The sequence below is a fragment of the Balaenoptera acutorostrata genome, assembly GCF_949987535.1.
Source record: "Balaenoptera acutorostrata chromosome 6 unlocalized genomic scaffold, mBalAcu1.1 SUPER_6_unloc_4, whole genome shotgun sequence".
NCBI classification, from domain to species: Eukaryota; Metazoa; Chordata; class Mammalia; order Artiodactyla; family Balaenopteridae; genus Balaenoptera; species Balaenoptera acutorostrata.
The window spans coordinates 295,609-314,736 of NW_026645493.1; the positions used below are offsets into that span (position 1 = coordinate 295,609).

General features: G+C 41.5%; 1 protein-coding gene across 1 annotated transcript in view; it reads right to left on the reverse strand.

Moving 5' to 3' along the window:
• Nucleotides 1–16,374, reverse strand: part of LOC130706604 (uncharacterized) — a 111,557-nt gene extending 95,183 nt beyond the window's left edge. Inside the window, exons 1-3 of the mRNA XM_057539281.1 lie at nt 16,272–16,374; nt 16,121–16,173; nt 14,569–14,974 (exon numbers count right to left, since the gene is read on the reverse strand). Of these exons, the coding sequence (XP_057395264.1) occupies nt 14,569–14,974; nt 16,121–16,173; nt 16,272–16,374 (562 nt within the window). The remainder of the gene's footprint in view (nt 1–14,568; nt 14,975–16,120; nt 16,174–16,271) is intronic.
• Nucleotides 16,375–19,128: the final 2,754 nt, after the last annotated feature.

Consider the following 19,128-nt stretch of genomic DNA (forward strand, 5'->3'; position numbering starts at 1 on the left):
AAAATAAAAAGAGCTTTGAGAATTTTTTCCATATGTCCACATTTGTGTTTCACAACTCCAGACCACCTAATGCAAACTTTCATTTCTCAGCAAAATGAAGCGGAGAATATTACAAAAGACTCAGCGATGTCAAATCCAGCCACCAGTTAGATCTTCCAATTTTCAGTACAACATTTCCTGCCAGATGTGGCTCAATGTGCCTTAAAGAAGCAATTGTTTAATTCTCAGGTGGAGAACTATTGTTCTGGAAGAATGAGGGCATTATAGGATTAATCTCCAAGTGGTAAGAAGAAAAGCTAGGTTTACAAACTCTGTATGACTCTGTATGTGCCAGTGAGTAGCTGGAAGTAAGCGTTCTACTGGAAGATAGGATTTTGTTCCTCAGGAAACCAACACACTCCTGGGACCCTGGGTGGAAGCCATTTGATGGGTGGATAGCATGAGAACGGTCTGGCAACCAAAGTCACCCCATGCTGCTGATGCAGACAGCTGGCAGAGACAAGATACAAGTTCACACAGTCACTTGAGGCTTTAAAACCTAGTCTGCAAACGAAAAGTAGAGAAGAAAATTCTATTTCTAATCTACCAGTGAAAGATGTGCATTTCATTTTCAGATTATGAAAGTATCGAAGGAGAAAGGCTGTGCTGTCATGAGTGACAGTGCCTTGGCCGCCAGGACTCCAATCAGAGGCTCAGTGATAAGTGAGAGTGAGCCCAGACTACTGCCAATGCCATGGCCAGAGACCGAAGAACACACGGGGAGGGGTTTCCTAATTGTGTATGGTAAATAACCCTGCATACAAATCCTCCAAGCCACGATCTGGGTAGTGTATTAGAGCAAAGAAGTAACAAAGAAAACAGACAGGTTGACATTGAGGAGAGAGGACCAAATCAGTTTCAATAGACTTGAGGCTCTGTGGACCTAGGGAAGGAGAGGGTACAGAGCCCCAACAGGATAGGAGACAAGGAAGGCGTTGGAGCTCTGCTCCTCACCAGAGCTCTCTAAATCTCAGTATCCACATTTTAAAAAAATTTATTTATGTTTATTTGTTTTATTTTTGGTTGCCTTGGGCTCGTGGGCTTTCTCTAGCTGCGGCAAGCGGGAGCTACCCTTTCTTGCGGTGCGCAGGCTTCTCATTGCGGTGGCTTCTCTTGTTGCAGAGCACGGGATCTAGGCGGGGCCTTCAGTAGTTGTAGCTTGCAGGCTTAGCTGCTCCGCAGCATGTGAGATCTTCCCAGACCAGGGCTCGAACCCGTGTCCCCTGCATTGGCAAGCGGATTCTTAACCACTGCGCCACCAGGGAAGCCCTCAGTATCCACAGTTTTAATATGAGAATAAAATCACGTGTATTTTATAAAAACACTTCCTGGAAAATGGTCACGGCTAGAAATATCATGAGACTTCAATAAATGGCTTATATTTATAATTACTAACAGAAATAAATACAAGAATCTAATAAGAATATGTTTTATAATCTAATGCATTTTGGATCACTCATTTCTATCCCAAAGATTTAATCTATACCATCGTGGTCTCTAAGCCGTAGTTTATATTATATTTGCCACGAGTTGCTGTGACCAAATGTTACTGTTTTTAGTCCTATAGTTCCTGTAGTTTCTTGTTGCAGTGTTACAAACTAATGTTTCCCAAAAGTAATTTTTGTATGAATAAACAAATAAAAGTGAGAAGCACTCCTATGAAGCCCTTATTAAATATTAAAGGATAAACAGTTCTAATTTAAAAATAAAAGAATTATAATTTTAAGTGCAAATTTGACTAATTGTGCTTTTCAAAACTACTGTCAAATATTTTTCACAACAGTAAGTCTTAAGTTATGATAAAAAAATTCCTTGTGAAATCACACCTGACAAAATGAACCCTAATAAAGTATAATATCTCCTATCTAAACACATTCTTAAATAATGATTTCAATTTAAAATAAAGAAATTATCAGATTGGGTTGGAATTTGTCAGTTGGTTCTCTCTCCATGAAGCACCGCTAAGTTTTTTAAACCTCCATCAGCGAGTGAGAACACCACCTTGGCAGAATCTTAGCAGTTATCAGAAGCAGGAGTTGTGGGAACATATTGACAAGATTAGGGGTCTGAACTCCAATGGTTTAAGGTGGATTTTCAAGATGGGAATCTGACTGGGTTTGAGCAAAACTCATGACATAATAGTTTTGCTTTTGTGCTACAAAGGCAACTCAGTAGAGAAAAGATCGTCTGTGCAACAAATAGTCCTGGAGCAATTTGATCCTTGTGTAAACAAAAAATCAATTTTCATTCATATCTCACACTTTATACAAAAGTTAGCTCAAAATGGATTGTAGACCTAATTGTAAAACCTAAAATTATACAACTTTTACAAGAAAACATAGGAGAAAATCTTTGTGACCTTGGGTTAGGCAAATATTTCTTTGATATGACACTAAAATCACAATACATAAAAGAAAAAAATCAATCAACTGGACTTCATCATGATAAAAATGTCTGCTCTTTGAAAAAAGCATTCACAGTGAAGAAAATCGAAATAGGAGCCATGGACTGGAGAAAATACTTGTAAGTAACATATTTGATAAAGAACTTGTATCTATAAAGAACATATAAAGAACTCTTAAAACCCAATAATAAGATTTGAACAAACCAAGAAGAGATTGAATTAGTGATCAAAAATATCCCAACAAAAGAGTCCAGAACCAGATGACTTCACTGGTAAATTCTACCAAACATTCAAAGAAGAATTAATACCAATCCTTTTCAAAATTTTCCAAAAAATGAAGTGGAAACACTTTGAAACTCAGTTGAGGAGGCCAGCATTACCCTGATACCAAAACCAGAAAAGGACGCCAAAAAAATAAAATCAATAAATGGCTCATAGAATGACTAATAAAAATAAATACAAGAATCTAATAAGAACATGTTTTATAACCTAATCATTTTGGATCACCTATTTCTTTCCCAAAGATTTAATCCCTGATGAACAGTAAATATAGATGCAAAAATCCTCAACAAGACATTAGCAAACAAGATTCTACAGTAATTAATAGAATCACATACCTGAGCAACTGGGATTTATTCTAGGGATGCAAGGATTGTTCAATATCCACAAATCAATCAATGTGACACACTGCATTAACAAAATGAACAAAACATTCTAAAATTTGTATGGAATCACAAAAGACCCCAAATAGCCAAACCAGTCTTGAGATAGACGAACAAAGCTGGAGGCATCATGCTCCTTGATTTCAAATTATATTATAAAGCTATAGTAATCAAAACTATGATATACATTGGTATAAAAAAAAGATACATTGATTAATGGAACAAAATAGAGAGACCAGGAATAAACCCACATGTATATGGTAAATTAATTTGTAACAAAGGAGCCAAGAATATACAATGGGGAAAGGACAGTCTTTTTAATAAATGGTGCTGGGGAAACTGGACAACTACACGTAAAAGAATAAAACAAGACCAGTGTCTTCCGCCATACACAGAAATTAACACAAAATAGATGAAAGACTTGAATGGAAGCCCTGAAACCAGGTTTACATAAAACTCCCAGATGAAAACATAAAAAAAATCCTCCTTCACAAGGATCTTGGCAATGATTTTTTTGGATATGACACCTAAAGCACAAGCAACAAAATAAAAAACAAACAAGTGAGTCTATATCAAATTAAAAAGCTTCTGAGCACCAAAGGAAATAATAAACAAAATGAAAAGGCAACCTATGGAATGGGAAAAACTATTTGTGAACCACATATTTGATTAGGAGTTAATATCCAAAATTTGTAAGGAACTCATGCAACTGAATAGCAGAAAAGTCAAATAATCCAATTAAAAAATGAACAAAGAATCTGAAAAGACATTTTTCCAAAGAAGGTATTCAAATGGCCAACAGGTAGCACATAAAAGATGCTCAATATCACTAATTACTAGGAAATGGGAATCAAAACCACAAGGAGATATCACTTTACACCTGTTAGTATGGCTATCACCAAAAACAGAAGAGATAAGCATTGGCAAGAACGTGGAATAAAGGGAACCCCTCTGCACTCTTGGTGGGAAAGCAAATTGGTATAGCCATTGTGAAAAGCAGTATGAGGTTACTCAAAAAATTAAAACTGGAACTCTCATGGGATCCAGCAATTCCACTTCTGGGTTTTTAGACAAAGAAAATAAAAACAATAACTCGAAAAGATATATGCACCCCCATGTTCATTGCAGCATTATTTACTATAGCCAAGATATGGAAACAAAGTGTCCACTGATGAATGAATGTATATAAAAAAAGTATATATACACAATGAAATATTATTCAGTCATAAAAAAAGAAAGAAATCTTGACATTTGAGATAACATGGATGGACCTTGAGGGCATTATGTTAAGAAAAATATGTCAGATAGAGAAAGACAAATACCATATGATCTTACCTATATGTGGAATCTAAGGAAAACAGAAACAAACAAATAAACAAAACAATGTTATAGATTTAGAGAACAAATTCGTGGTTGCCAGAGGTGGGGGATGGTGGTATGCATGAAATAGGTAAAGGGGATCAAAAGGTACAAACTTGCAGTTATAAAATAAATAAGTCATTAGAATGTAAACTACAGCACTGAGACTATAGTTAATACTGTATAGCATATTTGAAAGTTGCTAAGAGTGTAAATCTTAAAAGTTGTCAATACAAGAAAAAACAATTTTGTAACTATGTATGGTGACGGGTGTTAACTAGAATTATTGCAATGATCATTTTGCAATATATACAAATTTTGAATCATTAGGTGTACACCTGAGACTAATATAATGTTGTGTGTCATTATACTTTAATTTTTTAAAATAATAATACAAATTTAAAAACCCACCTTTTGAAAAAGTGGCCAAAAATTTTGAATAGACACTTTACCAAAGATATATGTAACACAATTTAGCACATAAAAAGCTATTCTATAGGATAGTCATTAGGGAAATGCAAACAAAAGTCACAATGGTATTCTTCTACACACCTATTAGATGGCTAAAATTAAAAAGATTAATGACAGCAAATGTTTTATTTATAATGCCTAACCTGGAAACAACACAAATATTTATCAGTAAGGGAAAGGATAAACAAACTGTGGTAAATCCATATAGTAGAATAGTGGATAATAAAAATAAATACATTATAGATAAGTGCAAGAATGTGGATTAATTACATGATAATTATGCAGTGGAAGAAACCAGGTAAAAGACAATATATACTGTACGACTCTATTTATATAAAATTCTCTATGCAAATTAACCTGATGTCTAATGGCATCATGTCTAATGGTCAGTTGATGGGAAGAGCAAAGAGGGGTGGGAGGGCAAGTTTATAAAGGAACAATAAAAATCTTTGGGGAAGGCTTCCCTGGTGGTGCAGTGGTTGAGAATCTGCCTGCCAATGCAGGGAACATGGGTTCGAGCCCTGGTCTGGGAAGATCCCACATGCCGCGGAGCAACTGGGCCCGTGAGCCACAACTACTGAGCCTGCGCGTCTGGAGCCTGTGCTCCGCAACAAGAGAGGCCACGATAATAAGAGGCCTGCGCACCGCGATGAAGAGTGGCCCCCACTTGCCGCAACTGGAGAAAGCCCTCGCCCAGAAACGAAGACCCAACACAGCCAAAAATCAATAAATTAAAAAAAAAAATGCCACCTCAAAAAATGCCACTTTGGCATAAATATGGTTTTGAGCTGAAAGCAATTGAAAATCAGCAGATGCAGGAAGAAATCTTCCCTCCCCTTTTCTCCCTAAAAGCAGGGCATGAATTTTCCCTGAGACCGGGGCCCCCTCTCCCAAACCAGGAAAAAGAGAGTGACTCTTGTCACCAAAGGTGGAGAATGGGCACTGAGGTGAGTCTACATAAACAAACCTTATGAAAATACCGCTTATCTCCCATCAGTTTCCCCATTCATTTCCTACTCACTTTCCTCCAAACCCCCTTTCCTTTCTTAAAAATGGAATATAAGCTCCCAAGTCTAACTACTTCTTTGAGTTTCACTTCCTTCCTGTTGGACTCTTTCACACAGAAAATATTCATTAAAATAATTGATGTTTTTTCTTCCATTATTCTGTCGTTTGTCAGTTTACTTTGCAGGCCCCTACGAATAAACCTAAGAGGGTAGAGGAAAGAAATTTCCTCTCAGACATTAGCAATGAAGGGGAAAAAATGTTTTAGTGGTGACATGGGAATGAACTTTGGAGTTGGTCAAATCATCACAATGGTCACATCAGTCATATATGCTGAGCAACCCTCCCTTGGCATTCTTGTCCTGCCTCTATTTCTCATGATATCTGGTAGCACTGCAGTGCCCAGGAATGTAATGAGCTCTCTCCAAGGTGAGGCCTATATGCAGATATTATTTTATAAACTATTTCCAGAATCTTGTTCAGGCTAAAACCATACAATTCATGTTCTAAGTTCGAAGGCAGCTCAGCTCACAGAGAAGACCTTTGAGAAAGCACAACATGCTTACGGGTCTCTGGCATGGTATCAATGTCAGCCTCTAGACTGTGTCAAAAGCAATTCTGCACTCCCTCGTATTGACCAAACATGGGTAAAATACCTCTTCTGGTGCTTCCTTCTCTCTGATGATATAGCTACCTGGGAGCCTGTAAGAACTCACTAATACTATGCTTTCTAAGAGCAGTTTCTGCTCTCACTCAAAATTGTATAGTTTTTCTTTAATCATGTGGATAGCTTCGAGATTAGTTTTTTGGTTTTTGGTATTTTTTACAATGGGATAACTTGATAATATATCTGAGAATACCCTTCCCAGTAATTCTAGTCTCCTTGACATCAGTAAGATACGGAAGAGAAAAACCTTTGTAAAATGGTGCTAAGGAAAAGGATCCAAAAGCCTGAAAAAAACTAAAGGGACTTTTGCCTGTTCTTTCTTAGTTATGCTAGGGTTTGATTATCAGGCCTGCCTGCGGATTATCTGAATCTCTAGGCATGTACCTTTGCATCTTTGTTTAACTTGTTATTTACTATTGGTAAAGGTATGGTGTAATTCTGAAGGGGTTGATGTTAATTGGTACCTTGATTTCTGTCAGATAGCAATACAAATAACGTCTGTTCAGTAGGGATGCAAATGATTCCTTTCTGATGGAAAATACAATTTCCAAAATTCAGAATGTTAGCTGATTTTCCCTACAGAACATTAGCTATTTTTTATCTAAAATCAGTAATCCTATTTAAGAATTCTTCCAGCTACTATAAAAGCTTCCACCCCATTTAGTTCTTTTGAATCAGCACTACCATCATGCCAGTTCTCTTCTTAATGGGTTCATTAAATCGGTGACATATACTCATTTTACATTTGCATGAGAGTCATGAGTTTAATTTATGAAAATGATACTTTGACACGGAGCAATTGTGAGTAGCACAATGTGCACCAGTCAACAAACCATGGGCACACAAAGTAAGGGCTACCTGCATGGACATACACACCAAAAAACCGGTCACTTTCAAACAGTATCTCTGCTATCTTTCCCCTGCTTTTATTTGGGTTCATAAGAGCTCAGATTTCCCAATATCTAGTAGATATGTTAAGTTTCTCTGTTAAAAATATGTAGGCTTATATTTGTTTTAAGCTCATATATTATTTTTAATCAAAATTTTGGACTCTGCCCTTTTCCATAGTAGGATAGTTGGTGCCTAGTGATTTGAGGGTGGGTCTGATAACAGGCTCCTATCCAAAGCTGAGATTTATTCTGGAAAGTTTAAGCCTGCAGCTCCATACTGTAGGTGTCCGTACACCTACAACACTGAGGTGTCCTTATGCACCACCACCTCCCTGCCCTGCTTGTTCCCGCTGTCTGCCTGGAGAGAACCCTGGGGAGAACCTCCACCACTGCCCCACTCTTCCTTCTTTTTGGTCTTCCCCCTTACTTGGGGAGATTGCTTGTACACTTCTGCTTTTCCTTCTCCCTTCCCTTTGCCCCTCTTTTACCAAGTCTAATCATACTCCTTTGATGGGACTATTTCCCTTGCAATCAACTTCATTGCAATTGTTTTGATTAGTGGTTATTGGCACCATTCCCCTATCAAAAAGAACTAATCAAACACCTGACCTGGTGGGTGGGGATCAATTCCACTATGATGAGCAAAGGAGAGCTGAGCGGACACTGATTTCATAAATGGACTCGTGAATGTTTTAGTTATAAAGAGTTTTGTGTCCTTATACCATTTAGTAATTGTAGGCCTGTGAAACTGAATTTTAAATTAACAAAAACTCTGCATTGTTCAATTCAAAGGATAGATTCTACTTACTATTTTGTACCAGAACAAATGTTGAACTGGCACCAAAGATGAATGACACATCCTACCAGCCCTCAACGAGGTCACAGTCCAATGGAGTTGATAGGCATGTACATATAACATGCAAGATTTCTTTTATAAATATTGCAGAGGTATAAACCTGGTGAAATTAAGGCATAATTAGGGAGAAACACATGATTTAAGAATCTAAAAAGGCTTACCGGGGGCATTACATTTTATTTTATTATTATTTTATTTTAATGAAGTCCTGTTGCATTTTATATTGAGTTCTATGATCCATTTAATGTGTATGAAAAGTGTAAGGTCTTTGTCTAGATTCTTTTTTTTTTTTTTTGCATGTAGCTGTCCAGTTGTTCCAGCACCAAAATTACACACGGAGAAACAGACAATCTCAATAGGCCTGTATCTATTAAAGGATTTGAAACTATAATTAATAACCTGCCAAAAAGAAAGCACTAGGGCCAGATTGGTTCACTGGTGAATTTTAACAAATATTTTAGGGAAAATGTATGCTTATTCTCTAAAAATGGAACTAGAATGAATACTTTCTAACTCATTCTATGAAACCAGCATTCTCCTAACACCAAAAGCATACAAAGCATTACAAAAAAAAGGGGAAAATTCAGACAAATGAATATAGTTGCAAAAATCCTGAACAAAATATTAGTCAATCAAATCCAACTATGTATGAACAGAATTATACACCATGGGCAAGTGGGATTTATTCCAGGTATACAAGGCTGGTTCAACATAAGAAAACCAACTAGTGTAATTCATCATATAAACAGGTTAAAGAAGAAAAACTATATGGTCCTATTAATAGATACAGAAAAAGCATTTCACAAATCCAGCATTCATTCATGACAAAAACGTTCAGTAAACTAGAAATAGAAGGGAACTATTGCAACTTAAGAATGAGAATTTACAAAACACCTACAGCTAATATAATATTTATTAGTGAGAAACTAGATGCTTTCTCACTAAGATTAAGAACAAGGCAAGGGGGCTTCCCTGGTGGCGCAGTGGTTGAGAATCTGCCTGCTAATGCAGGGGACACGGGCTCGAGCCCTGGTCTGGGAAGATCCCACATGCCGCGGAGCAGCCAGGCCCGTGAGCCACAACTACTGAGCCTGCGCGCCTGGAGCCTGTGCTCCACAACAAGAGAGGCAACGATAGCGAGGGGCCCACGCACCGCGATGAAGAGTGGCCCCCGCTTGCCGCAACTGGAGAAAGCCCTCGCACAGAAACGAAGACCCAACACAGCCAAAAATAAATAAATAAATAAATAAAAAAGAACAAGGCAAGGATATCGCCTCTTAACACATTTTTCAACATTGTCCTAGAATTCACAGCTAATATAATTAGACAAAAAAAGGAAATTAAAAGTATATAAATTGGAAAGGAAGAAACAAAACTGTTTTTGTAGATGACATGATCATCTATGTAGGAAATCTCACAGAATCAACAAAAAACTTTGAGAACTAATAAGCAATTATAGCAAGGTTGCAGGATACATTTTTCACATATACAAATTAATTGCTTCCCTGTACACCAGCAATGTACAACTGGGTTTTGAAATTAAAAACACAATATCATTTACATTAACACCCAAAAATGAAATACTTAGGTATAAGTCGAAGAAAATATGTGTAATATCTATATGAGGAAATACTACAAACCTGTGATGAAAGAAATCAAATAATTTAAATAAATGGAGAGATACTACATGTTCATGTATAGGATGATCAAAATTGTTAAGATGTCAGTTCTTGCCAACTTGATCTACAGATTTAATTAATCCCAATTAAAATCCCAAGTGATCTTGTGGATATTGACCAACTGATTCTAAAGTTTGTAAAAACCCAGAATGGCTGACACAGTATTGAAGGGAGAGAACGAAGTTGGAGGATTAACATTACCCAAAATCAAGACTTACTATAAAGTTAACAGTAATCAAGACAGTGTGGTATGGGCAAAAGAATAGACAAATAGATCAATGGAACTGAATAGAAAGCCCAGAAATAGACCAAGACATATACAGTCAACTGATTTTGACAAAGGAACAGAGGCAATATGATGAACAAAGATAGTCTTTTCAACAAACAATGTTGGAATAACTAGACATCCACATGCAAAAAAAAAAAAAAAAAAGTGAATTTAGAAACAAACCTTACACCTTTCACGAACATTAAGTGAAAATAGAGCACAGACCTAAATATAAAACACAAAGCTATAAAACTTCTGGAAGATAACATGGAAGAAAATCTTCCAACTCTACAACACTCTGGAAAAGGCAAAATTATGGAGACACTAAAAAGATTAGGGGTTGCCAGGAATTAGGGACAAGAGAGGAATGATGAACAGGTAGATTACAAGAATTTTTAGGGCAGTGAAACTATTATGTATGAGATTGTAATGGTCAATACATGTCATTATACATTTATCCAAACCTATAGAACGTACAACACAAATAGTGAACTCTAATGTAAAACTTAATTAACAACAATATATCAGTATTGGTTCCTCAATTGTGAAAATGTACCACTAATGCAAGATGTTAATAATTGGGGAAAAGGGAATGGGGCGTTGGCAGAATAGAATAAATGGAATCTCTATATCTGCTTAATATTTCTGTAAACCTAACACTGCTCAAAAAAAAGTTTCTACTTAAAGAAATAGTGGCAGAGAGAGTTGTAGATTTGTAGCAAAGTGCTGATTCATGAAGGTTTTAGAGATTTAACAAAAATGCAGTAAGTGATTGCTTAGGGCTAGGAGGCTTGTGGGGATAGTAGGGTGATAGGTATGGGATTTCTTCTTGAGGTGACAAAAATGTTTTAAAATTAACCGTCGTGATCACTGCACATATCTGTGAATATACTAAAAACGACTGAATTTTACACTCTAAATGGATGAGTTATAATCATATGTGAATTATATCTTAATAAATTTGGCTAAAAAATTAAATGGCCTAGATCTGTGTTATTAAATTAAATAAACAGCACTTAATAGTTTTTCTATAGCTGAAGTGTATGCTGTAAGGTTCTAACATATGACTTCTTCCCAGGAAGTCAATAATGTTTAAAAGTATACAATTTCAGAGTTAATATCAATGTTTTACAGATTTCAATGACAAGAGAATCACAGATGCAAGGGCCAAGAGCCATTAAAATAGTTTCCTTCCAGATCACAGACTAATGAATAAGATTTCCAAATGTCAATATTGATGACATGGAAAAGTATACACTATTAATTTGGAGTGAAGCTGTCAGCATTTATTTTTGAATGAAAACGATTACAAAACCCTCTTCCCCAAACACACACATACAAATGCCGAAGAGTGCATCCTCCTTCGTGAAGCTACCAACTCAGCAGCCTTCAATGAAGGGCATACAAAAGATGGAGCGCACTACAAATTTCCATTGTTGCCACCACCTCAATAACAGAGGAGTGGCTTTATCATCGGAAGTAATCGAAAGAAAGAAAGAAAAGATGGACGTCTGGTTTATGGGGACTCACACAGTAAGCGTCACCCGAGGTGGAGGGCTTGCCACGAATAGAAATTAGGTGTTAGAAAGAGGGAACATGAGCGCAACAGAGAGGAAGACGGTTTGGAGAAGGGATGCTCAATTATTTTATTCGGTTGTTTTATTTTGTGATATATGTCTGACAAACTGATTGCACAGAATCTCATTCTCTTACTGAGTGAAACTAATTAGTGTAATTATTTTAAATTGAGGCTATCTTATAAAAAAGCTGAAGAACTCGGGGGTTTCCCTGGTGGCACAGTGGTTGACACTCTGCCTGCTAATGCAGGGGACACGGGTTCGAGCCCTGGTCTGGGAAGATCCCACATGCCGCGGAGCAACTAGGCCTGTGAGCCACAATTACTGAGCCTGCGCGTCTGGAGCCTGTGCTCCGCAACAAGAGAGGCCACGATAATGAGAGGCCCGCGCACCGCGATGAAGAGGGGCCCCCGCTCGCAGCAACTAGAGTAAGCCCTCGCACAGAAACGAAGACCCAACACAGCCAAAAATAAATAAATAAATAAAGTAAACAATGCGTTAAAAAAAAAAAAAAAAGAACTGTAAATGAAGTTCCATTAAATACATTCATTATATATAAAAAAAAAAAAAAAACATGTGGATGATTTTGGACTCTAAGCTTGGAGCATCCACCAATTATGTTTGAATTCACGAGACTGAAATAGCTATTGGCAATAGTGTAACCAAGAGAGGAGATCCCTTCTTACACCTAACACATGTACATTTCACATGCGTGCCTTTACTGTAGCTTTATGACAAAGATGTTTAACCACCTGGCAATTAAAAAAAAAAAAACACTTTGGTGCTCTAAATTCTTGTCATATTCTTCAAACTTATTGTCCTAAAAATATTTGTATAAACAACTGAATTTCAAAGGCATATTTTTAAAAGCTTTCTTATTATATATGCATATAGATCAACTTCTTAAACACTGTAAGCTGTAAGATGGAAGAATTTCTGCATCTAAGTGCATGCTTCTTTTCTTAGACATATTTGCACAATCATTGCAGGCTAAAATTGATGGTGCTCCTGAATGCAAGTTCCCTATAAGGTAAAATTCAGTTTCCTGTACTTCATTCCTATAATCTATAAATATTGAAATGAGGTAACTAGAAGGTAAGTTCATTTAAAAATTTAACTAAATTATTTTGTAGCACATTGAATATTGTTTATTAGCATATATATTTTAAGGCACTGACTTACATAGGAATGATTCCCAAGGTGAAAACATGTATGTGATGTTTTAGAGAACAAAACAAAATTATTTTTATAACATATATATATATATAAATGCATATATTAGCCAATATCCATTTGTAAACCTTTATTCTATTCAAACTTAATACTCCACTTCCAAAAAGATATGTCCATGTGAAGTTGATAAAGTTCACCTCTTAAAATATGTCTATGTTTAAAAGAAATAAAGGTGCACTATACACCAAATTCTGTTATTTAAATTTGTATTTCATATATAAATTGGACTACACTGCATTATGTAACACTCCATAGGTACTGAATAAGTAATAAAAACTAAAAATAGTATTTATCTAGATGATATGATTGACCAGAAGGTATGTCCTGGATTATTATAAATATTTCAAGAGGAGGAGGATTATCCATAAAACCTTTTACATCTGAAGTCCTGGGTCTTATTAATGTTTTGACAACCTTTAAGTACAGAAACGCCTACAGAATCAACTGGTGAGTAAGTTCTGTCAAATGGTGAGAACAGACTATATATATATATGCTACAAAAACCTGCCTTCTAAGTATGGAACCGTAAATCTCTCCACACTGGAATCCCAGAATGGCCAAGAACAGATAGAAAACTAAGAACCACCTCCCAGGGTCTTGGGGCATGCACAGATAAACTTGAGAATGAGAAGGAATGTCCTGCCCTGGCAACATTCTAACCCCTCTTCTTGGCTGCTTCATCTGGAACCCTGATCAGAGAAAGGGAAATAATGAGGGGGAATAAACGCTAGTGGATCTGGTGACTGATGGTCAGCCATAGCAGCAGGTCCCCACTTGGCAAACGGGGGTGTCAATGGAATGCCCTGCCATCAGCAATGCACTTAGACAAATACCCAAAGTGAGTAGGGGGCGCCCGGCTTGGCCAAAGCCGGGCTGATGCCACCGAGGAGGGCCACCTAGAAGAAGGAAGCTCAGCGTGGGCGCCTTGACCCCGCTCGGGGCTCCGCGTCTCGCTCCCGCCCCCTCAGGCCCCCGCGCCTCGCTCCCGCCCCCTCAGACCCCCGAGGCTCGCTCCCGCCCCCTCAGGCCCCCGCCCCTCGCTCCCGCCCCCTCAGGCCCCCGCGCCTCGCTCCCGCCCCCTCAGGCCCCCGAGGCTCGCTCCCGCCCCCTCAGGCCCCCGCGCCTCGCTCCCGCCCCCTCAGGCCCGCGCGCCTCGCTCCCGCCCTCTCAGGCCCCCGAGGCTCGCTCCCGCCTCCTCAGGCCCCCGAGGCTCGCTCCCGCCCCCTCAGGCCCCCGCGCCTCGCTCCCGCCCCCTCAGGCCCCCGAGGCTCGCTCCCGCCCCCTCAGGCTCCCGAGGCTCGCTCCCGCCCCCTCAGGCCCCCGCGCCTCGCTCCCGCCCCCTCAGGCCCCCGTGCAACGCCGGCGCGAGCCGGCCCGGCCAGACCCCGGGGGGCAGCCTCAGAGGCGGCTGAGGGCTCGGCGGGCGTACCGCGGTGCAGGGCGCGGCGAGGCGAGTACCTTGGTGCGCTGGTAGAAGTCGTCCACGGACCGCGAGCCCATGAAGGGGAACTGCGTGTGCGTGTCGATGCCGCCGGGCAAGACCAGCTTGCCGGCGGCGTCTGGGACCCGCAGCCCGGCCGGCGCGTCCCCGGGCGGCAGCAGGTCGCGCCCCAGCGCCCGCACCACGCCGTCCTCCACCAGCACGTCGGCCACCTGCGAGGAGTCGTCGTTGACCACGCGCCCACCGCGTATCAGGAACCGCGACGGCGCCGCCATGGCGAGGGGCGCACACGCTGCGGAGCCGCCCTCCTTCCGGCGGCACGGGGCGGGCGCGCTGGCCCGGCTCCGGGTTTATCAAGGACCCGCTGCGAGGGGGTGGGGGAGGAGCGGCTCCACCCCCGGGGGGCTGGGCCTGCGCGAAAGGCTGGGGCGGGCGCAGAGGTCAGCGGGGTTCTGACCTGAAAGTTCCACCGACCTGAATCCAGGTGTACGTCCAGACCCTGGATGTACACCGAGATTTTTTCCCTTCCAGTCATTGGAAGGGAAAAATCTTGGAGGCACTTTTAAAGACGAGGGACGTTTGTTTTCCTTTCTAAGAAAAGGCACTTTGGGGAAAGAAATCCACCTCATTTCTTCCCTTTATGAAGAGTGTGTCTGTACCAAAACGCAGAGAGACAGGCAGAGAGAGAGAGGAAGGGAGGGAGACAGACAGACACCACCAGCAGCAATGAAAATACCCACGCCCCGAAGAACCACTTGATCTGGATTTCCTTTTAAATATTCTTAACTATGTGAGGAACAAAGATAAATGACATTCTCGTCGTCAAGGAGCTAAGAGCCAACAGTGACACACATACATATTTCAATGGATAACAATAAAGAAACCAGAAAATTCTACCTTCGAGAGAGGCTAAAGATACGAGTTGAGAGGAAAGGGGGAGTTTATTTCTGCCTTGAAGGAAATTAGCTATGGAAGATTCACAAAGAGGTATCTGAAGCAGGACGCAGAGGACGTGGACATGGAGAGAGGAGGGGTGGGAAGAGGGACGATGCTCTGGGTGAGGGAACAGCTGGATAAAGGCGCCAAGAAGGTGATGGCAAGTTGAGTGTGACCTCCACGTGGTCAAGCTGAGGGGATAGGGTTGGACAGCTGTGGACCACCCCCTTCCTCCCAGGTGAGAAGGATGAAGAGAAGGCAGAGGAGGAGCCGTGAGAGAGAAGGGAGCTCGGGGAGCCCTGCGTGGGGGAAGACGGCAATGCGGGATTTCAAGAGCACCGAGATCGAATGCCGCAGGAAGCATGGGGAGCGTGGTGGACGCATGCTGCTGCATCGTCTATTCTCTTCCTCGTTCTGCCAACAGTCACTGGAGTTTCTTTAGCAGGAAATCCTCCCCGTGCATTCTCAGAACACTCGCCTGGGTGGAACTGATGGGACCTCCGGCTCTGGGACTGATCTGCTTCTCTAAGCACTTCCAATCACAGCAGGAAGTCCTCACGGCCACGGTGATGCGTTCGGGGATGACACGGGTCCCAAGAAGACTAACTGTGCTCAGTGAGAGCTGATCCTAACTTGTGTTAGGTTGAGCAGATGAGGGGCTTTCTCTTTGCTGCTGGACTTGAATCCTGGAGGGAGTAAAAGACAACAAGGGAATAGTCCTGTGAACAGAGCCAACACAGAGAACAGGAAGGAGAGATGGAGAGGAACTGGGTTCTCATGACACCGTTGGTGCTCCTGGAACCAGCCATGCCTGATGTCCCCTCTTTCAGACTCTCCAGTGTTTGCTTCAGCTGGTTTACTTTGGTTCTTTTGTCCTTTTCAACCATCAACTGACAGAGGATGGGAAGGTACTTCGAGTTTGGGGAGTAGGTAGGTGGTCGGTCACATGTGACTTCGGAGATGGCATTTTTAATAGTGGAATGCAAGGTGTTATTATTATCAAATTTCCTCAAGTCTCAGATCACACAAACCTCAAAATGATTAAAAATTAGGAAACATCCATAAAGTGCCATAGATTTGGCTGTCAAGCCAGGAATAAGAAGCCCAAGAAGGTTATGCAATTATTGTCAAAAGACCATTGTGTAAAGATGAAAAGAAGAAGAATAAATATGCAACTCTGCCAAGCTACACACATAACAGCACTCTAGGAAAGTAAGATTGGGTGTCAGGGTGGTTGTGACATCCTTTCTGAAGCTCAGATGATGATTTCAAAGGTTTCGTTATCTCAGACACTTTATATCACAAAATGCCCTGTAACACAATGCAGCATAAACTCTCCACATTTAATTAACTCAAACTTGATCAGAAAAGGGGATTTGTAGAATGTCACTGAAGCAGGAGGAAATAGCTCATTAAGATTCACTGACCGCACAGAAGAGAGTGTTGGGTAAGTTTAAGGAGAAAAGCCAGCTCGCAGAAAGAAGGTGTCTTCCCCCTTTCTGGCCACCACTGTCCAGACGCTGGGCATGTCTAGATGCCGGATGTCGTCCACCAGCTTGCCGGGTGGGAGGCGAGCAAACGTGCTCAGAGGGGAAGCTTGTCCTCAGAAACCCCTCACCTCCCTTTTCTCTGCCCTACTCAGCCACCTCTGCACCCAGACCCAGACGGGCCCTCAGTGGGCATGAAACAAGTAATCCCAGACACGATGATCTTGGCACTGGAGGAAGGCGGGAAGCAAGACTCCTGCTGTTTTGCCTTCTTCTTGCTGGAGAAAGAATCAGTTTGATTAACTAACATACCAAAGTGTGTCTGAGGACCCATTACTCCTTAGAGGACTCATTTTAAAGGAGGGTTACAAAGGTTGTGAAAGCTTAACCCACAGAAACATATCTACTTTGAAGTGTAGGTGAGAGCAATTCGAAAGGAAGGCCTTCCCAGCCCTGACTGATGGTCTAAAGGGACAGAAAGGCAGAGCAGAAAAGGGTGACTTCCTTCACTGAGCAGCTCAGGGTTTTGGGGAAACAAAGCCACCAGGCCCAGGTGTATTTCAGTCCTCTGAAGCCCTGGAGTCACTGAGTTTGCTTTCCCTACTCTCCTAACCCACCCCCACTCCTACTCCAGGCCCCTGTGGCTCTGAGGGGATTTCAGGGTATTGTTTCCTCTGGAGGAAAAGCTGTCCGTGGGGCAGAAAGAGCAGACAACGAGGGTGTGTGAGCCAGAGTGAGCAAGGAGAGAGGGGGCAGAGCCGGGCGTCTCCAGTGCGCCCCAGCTGGGGGCTCTGGGCAGCCCCAGTCCCCTGACCCTCGCTGGGATCAAAGTCCCTGGCAGGGTGATGAGGTTCTACCTGAATCAGCGATAGGAGAGGCAGGTAGGCAGCATGGATGGGAATTAGGCGTCTAATCCTGGCTCTGATGCAAGCTTCTGGTGTGAGTCTGGGCAACCCACTTACTCTTAGGGCCTCTCTCTCCTCAACTGAAAAATCAGGAGCTAAGTTGACAAGAGCTCGTAAGACCCAGCCTTTGCACTTTTAAAAGTCTTGTGATTCTGTGAACAGGGACAAGACGCCCATCCACGGAGTGCCTGGCATAGTCCTAGAGCTAAACTCTTCTCAGGTCTAGATAAGTGAAATGGAGACCAAGAAGGACTTGCCTTCTAGATTTGGGGCTCTTTTATTTCTGGTCCCTCCACTGAGGCAGAGGGGATGTGCTAGGAAAGGGTGCCAAGCATAGAGTGTAAATCCAGATGTAGGTCATGGGGGGACGATGCTTGGTGGGACCTTTCGGTCATGAGCAGGGACAACATCTTTCTCTCTGGCAGCCGGCAGTGGTCTCTGTAGGACCAGAGAGAGAAAGCTGGCCACTGCACAACTCCAGAGGGCACTCTTCCCTGAACCTCCCAGGCAGAAAGAGGAAATAATAGCCCCGAATAACAATACCAGCATCGGGAGCTAAGGTTTATTGAGTACTTGAATCAAGTCAGTACTGGGCCAAATGCTTCACATGCCTTATTTTACTTCGTCCTCCGCAACACCTCTTTGAGCTAAATACTATTTCCCTGTTTAACAGATGAGCCTTTTGAGGTAAAATGACCTGCTCAAGGTCACCTAACAGTAAATGCTGGAGGTAAGCCTTTCATTCCGGAACCTGTAATTTACTCATTATGTGAGTCCAAACTCTAAAGCCAGGTTCAAATCCTGGCTGCATTTGGGGCTCAGGTTACGTAAATGGATGAGCGTAATCCCGGAATGAACTCCTACATCCATCAGTCTTTATACCTCGAGCACTTCTGACATGGGGCTGCAAAGCTGCTTCAGATTGTTATCTAAATATTGGGGAGCTGGTCTATGTTTTTGCTCAGATAACTAATGTCATGAGGGTTTAAAAAAAGTGCTCCATCCTGTAACAAACATATTTAGTGAGTCCAGATCTAATATACCAATACTGACCTGCCTTGGGGGAAAACTTTCAGGACATGCCACCTAGATAATCCAGGATGATCTCTTCATTTCAATAAATCCTTAAGTTTGCCACATCTGCAAAGTCCCTTTTGCCATGTAAGGTAACTTTCCCAGGTTCCAGGGACTAGAAAGATATCTGGGTATCTTCGCGCCCTGTAATTCAGCCTATGACAGTGCCTATCAG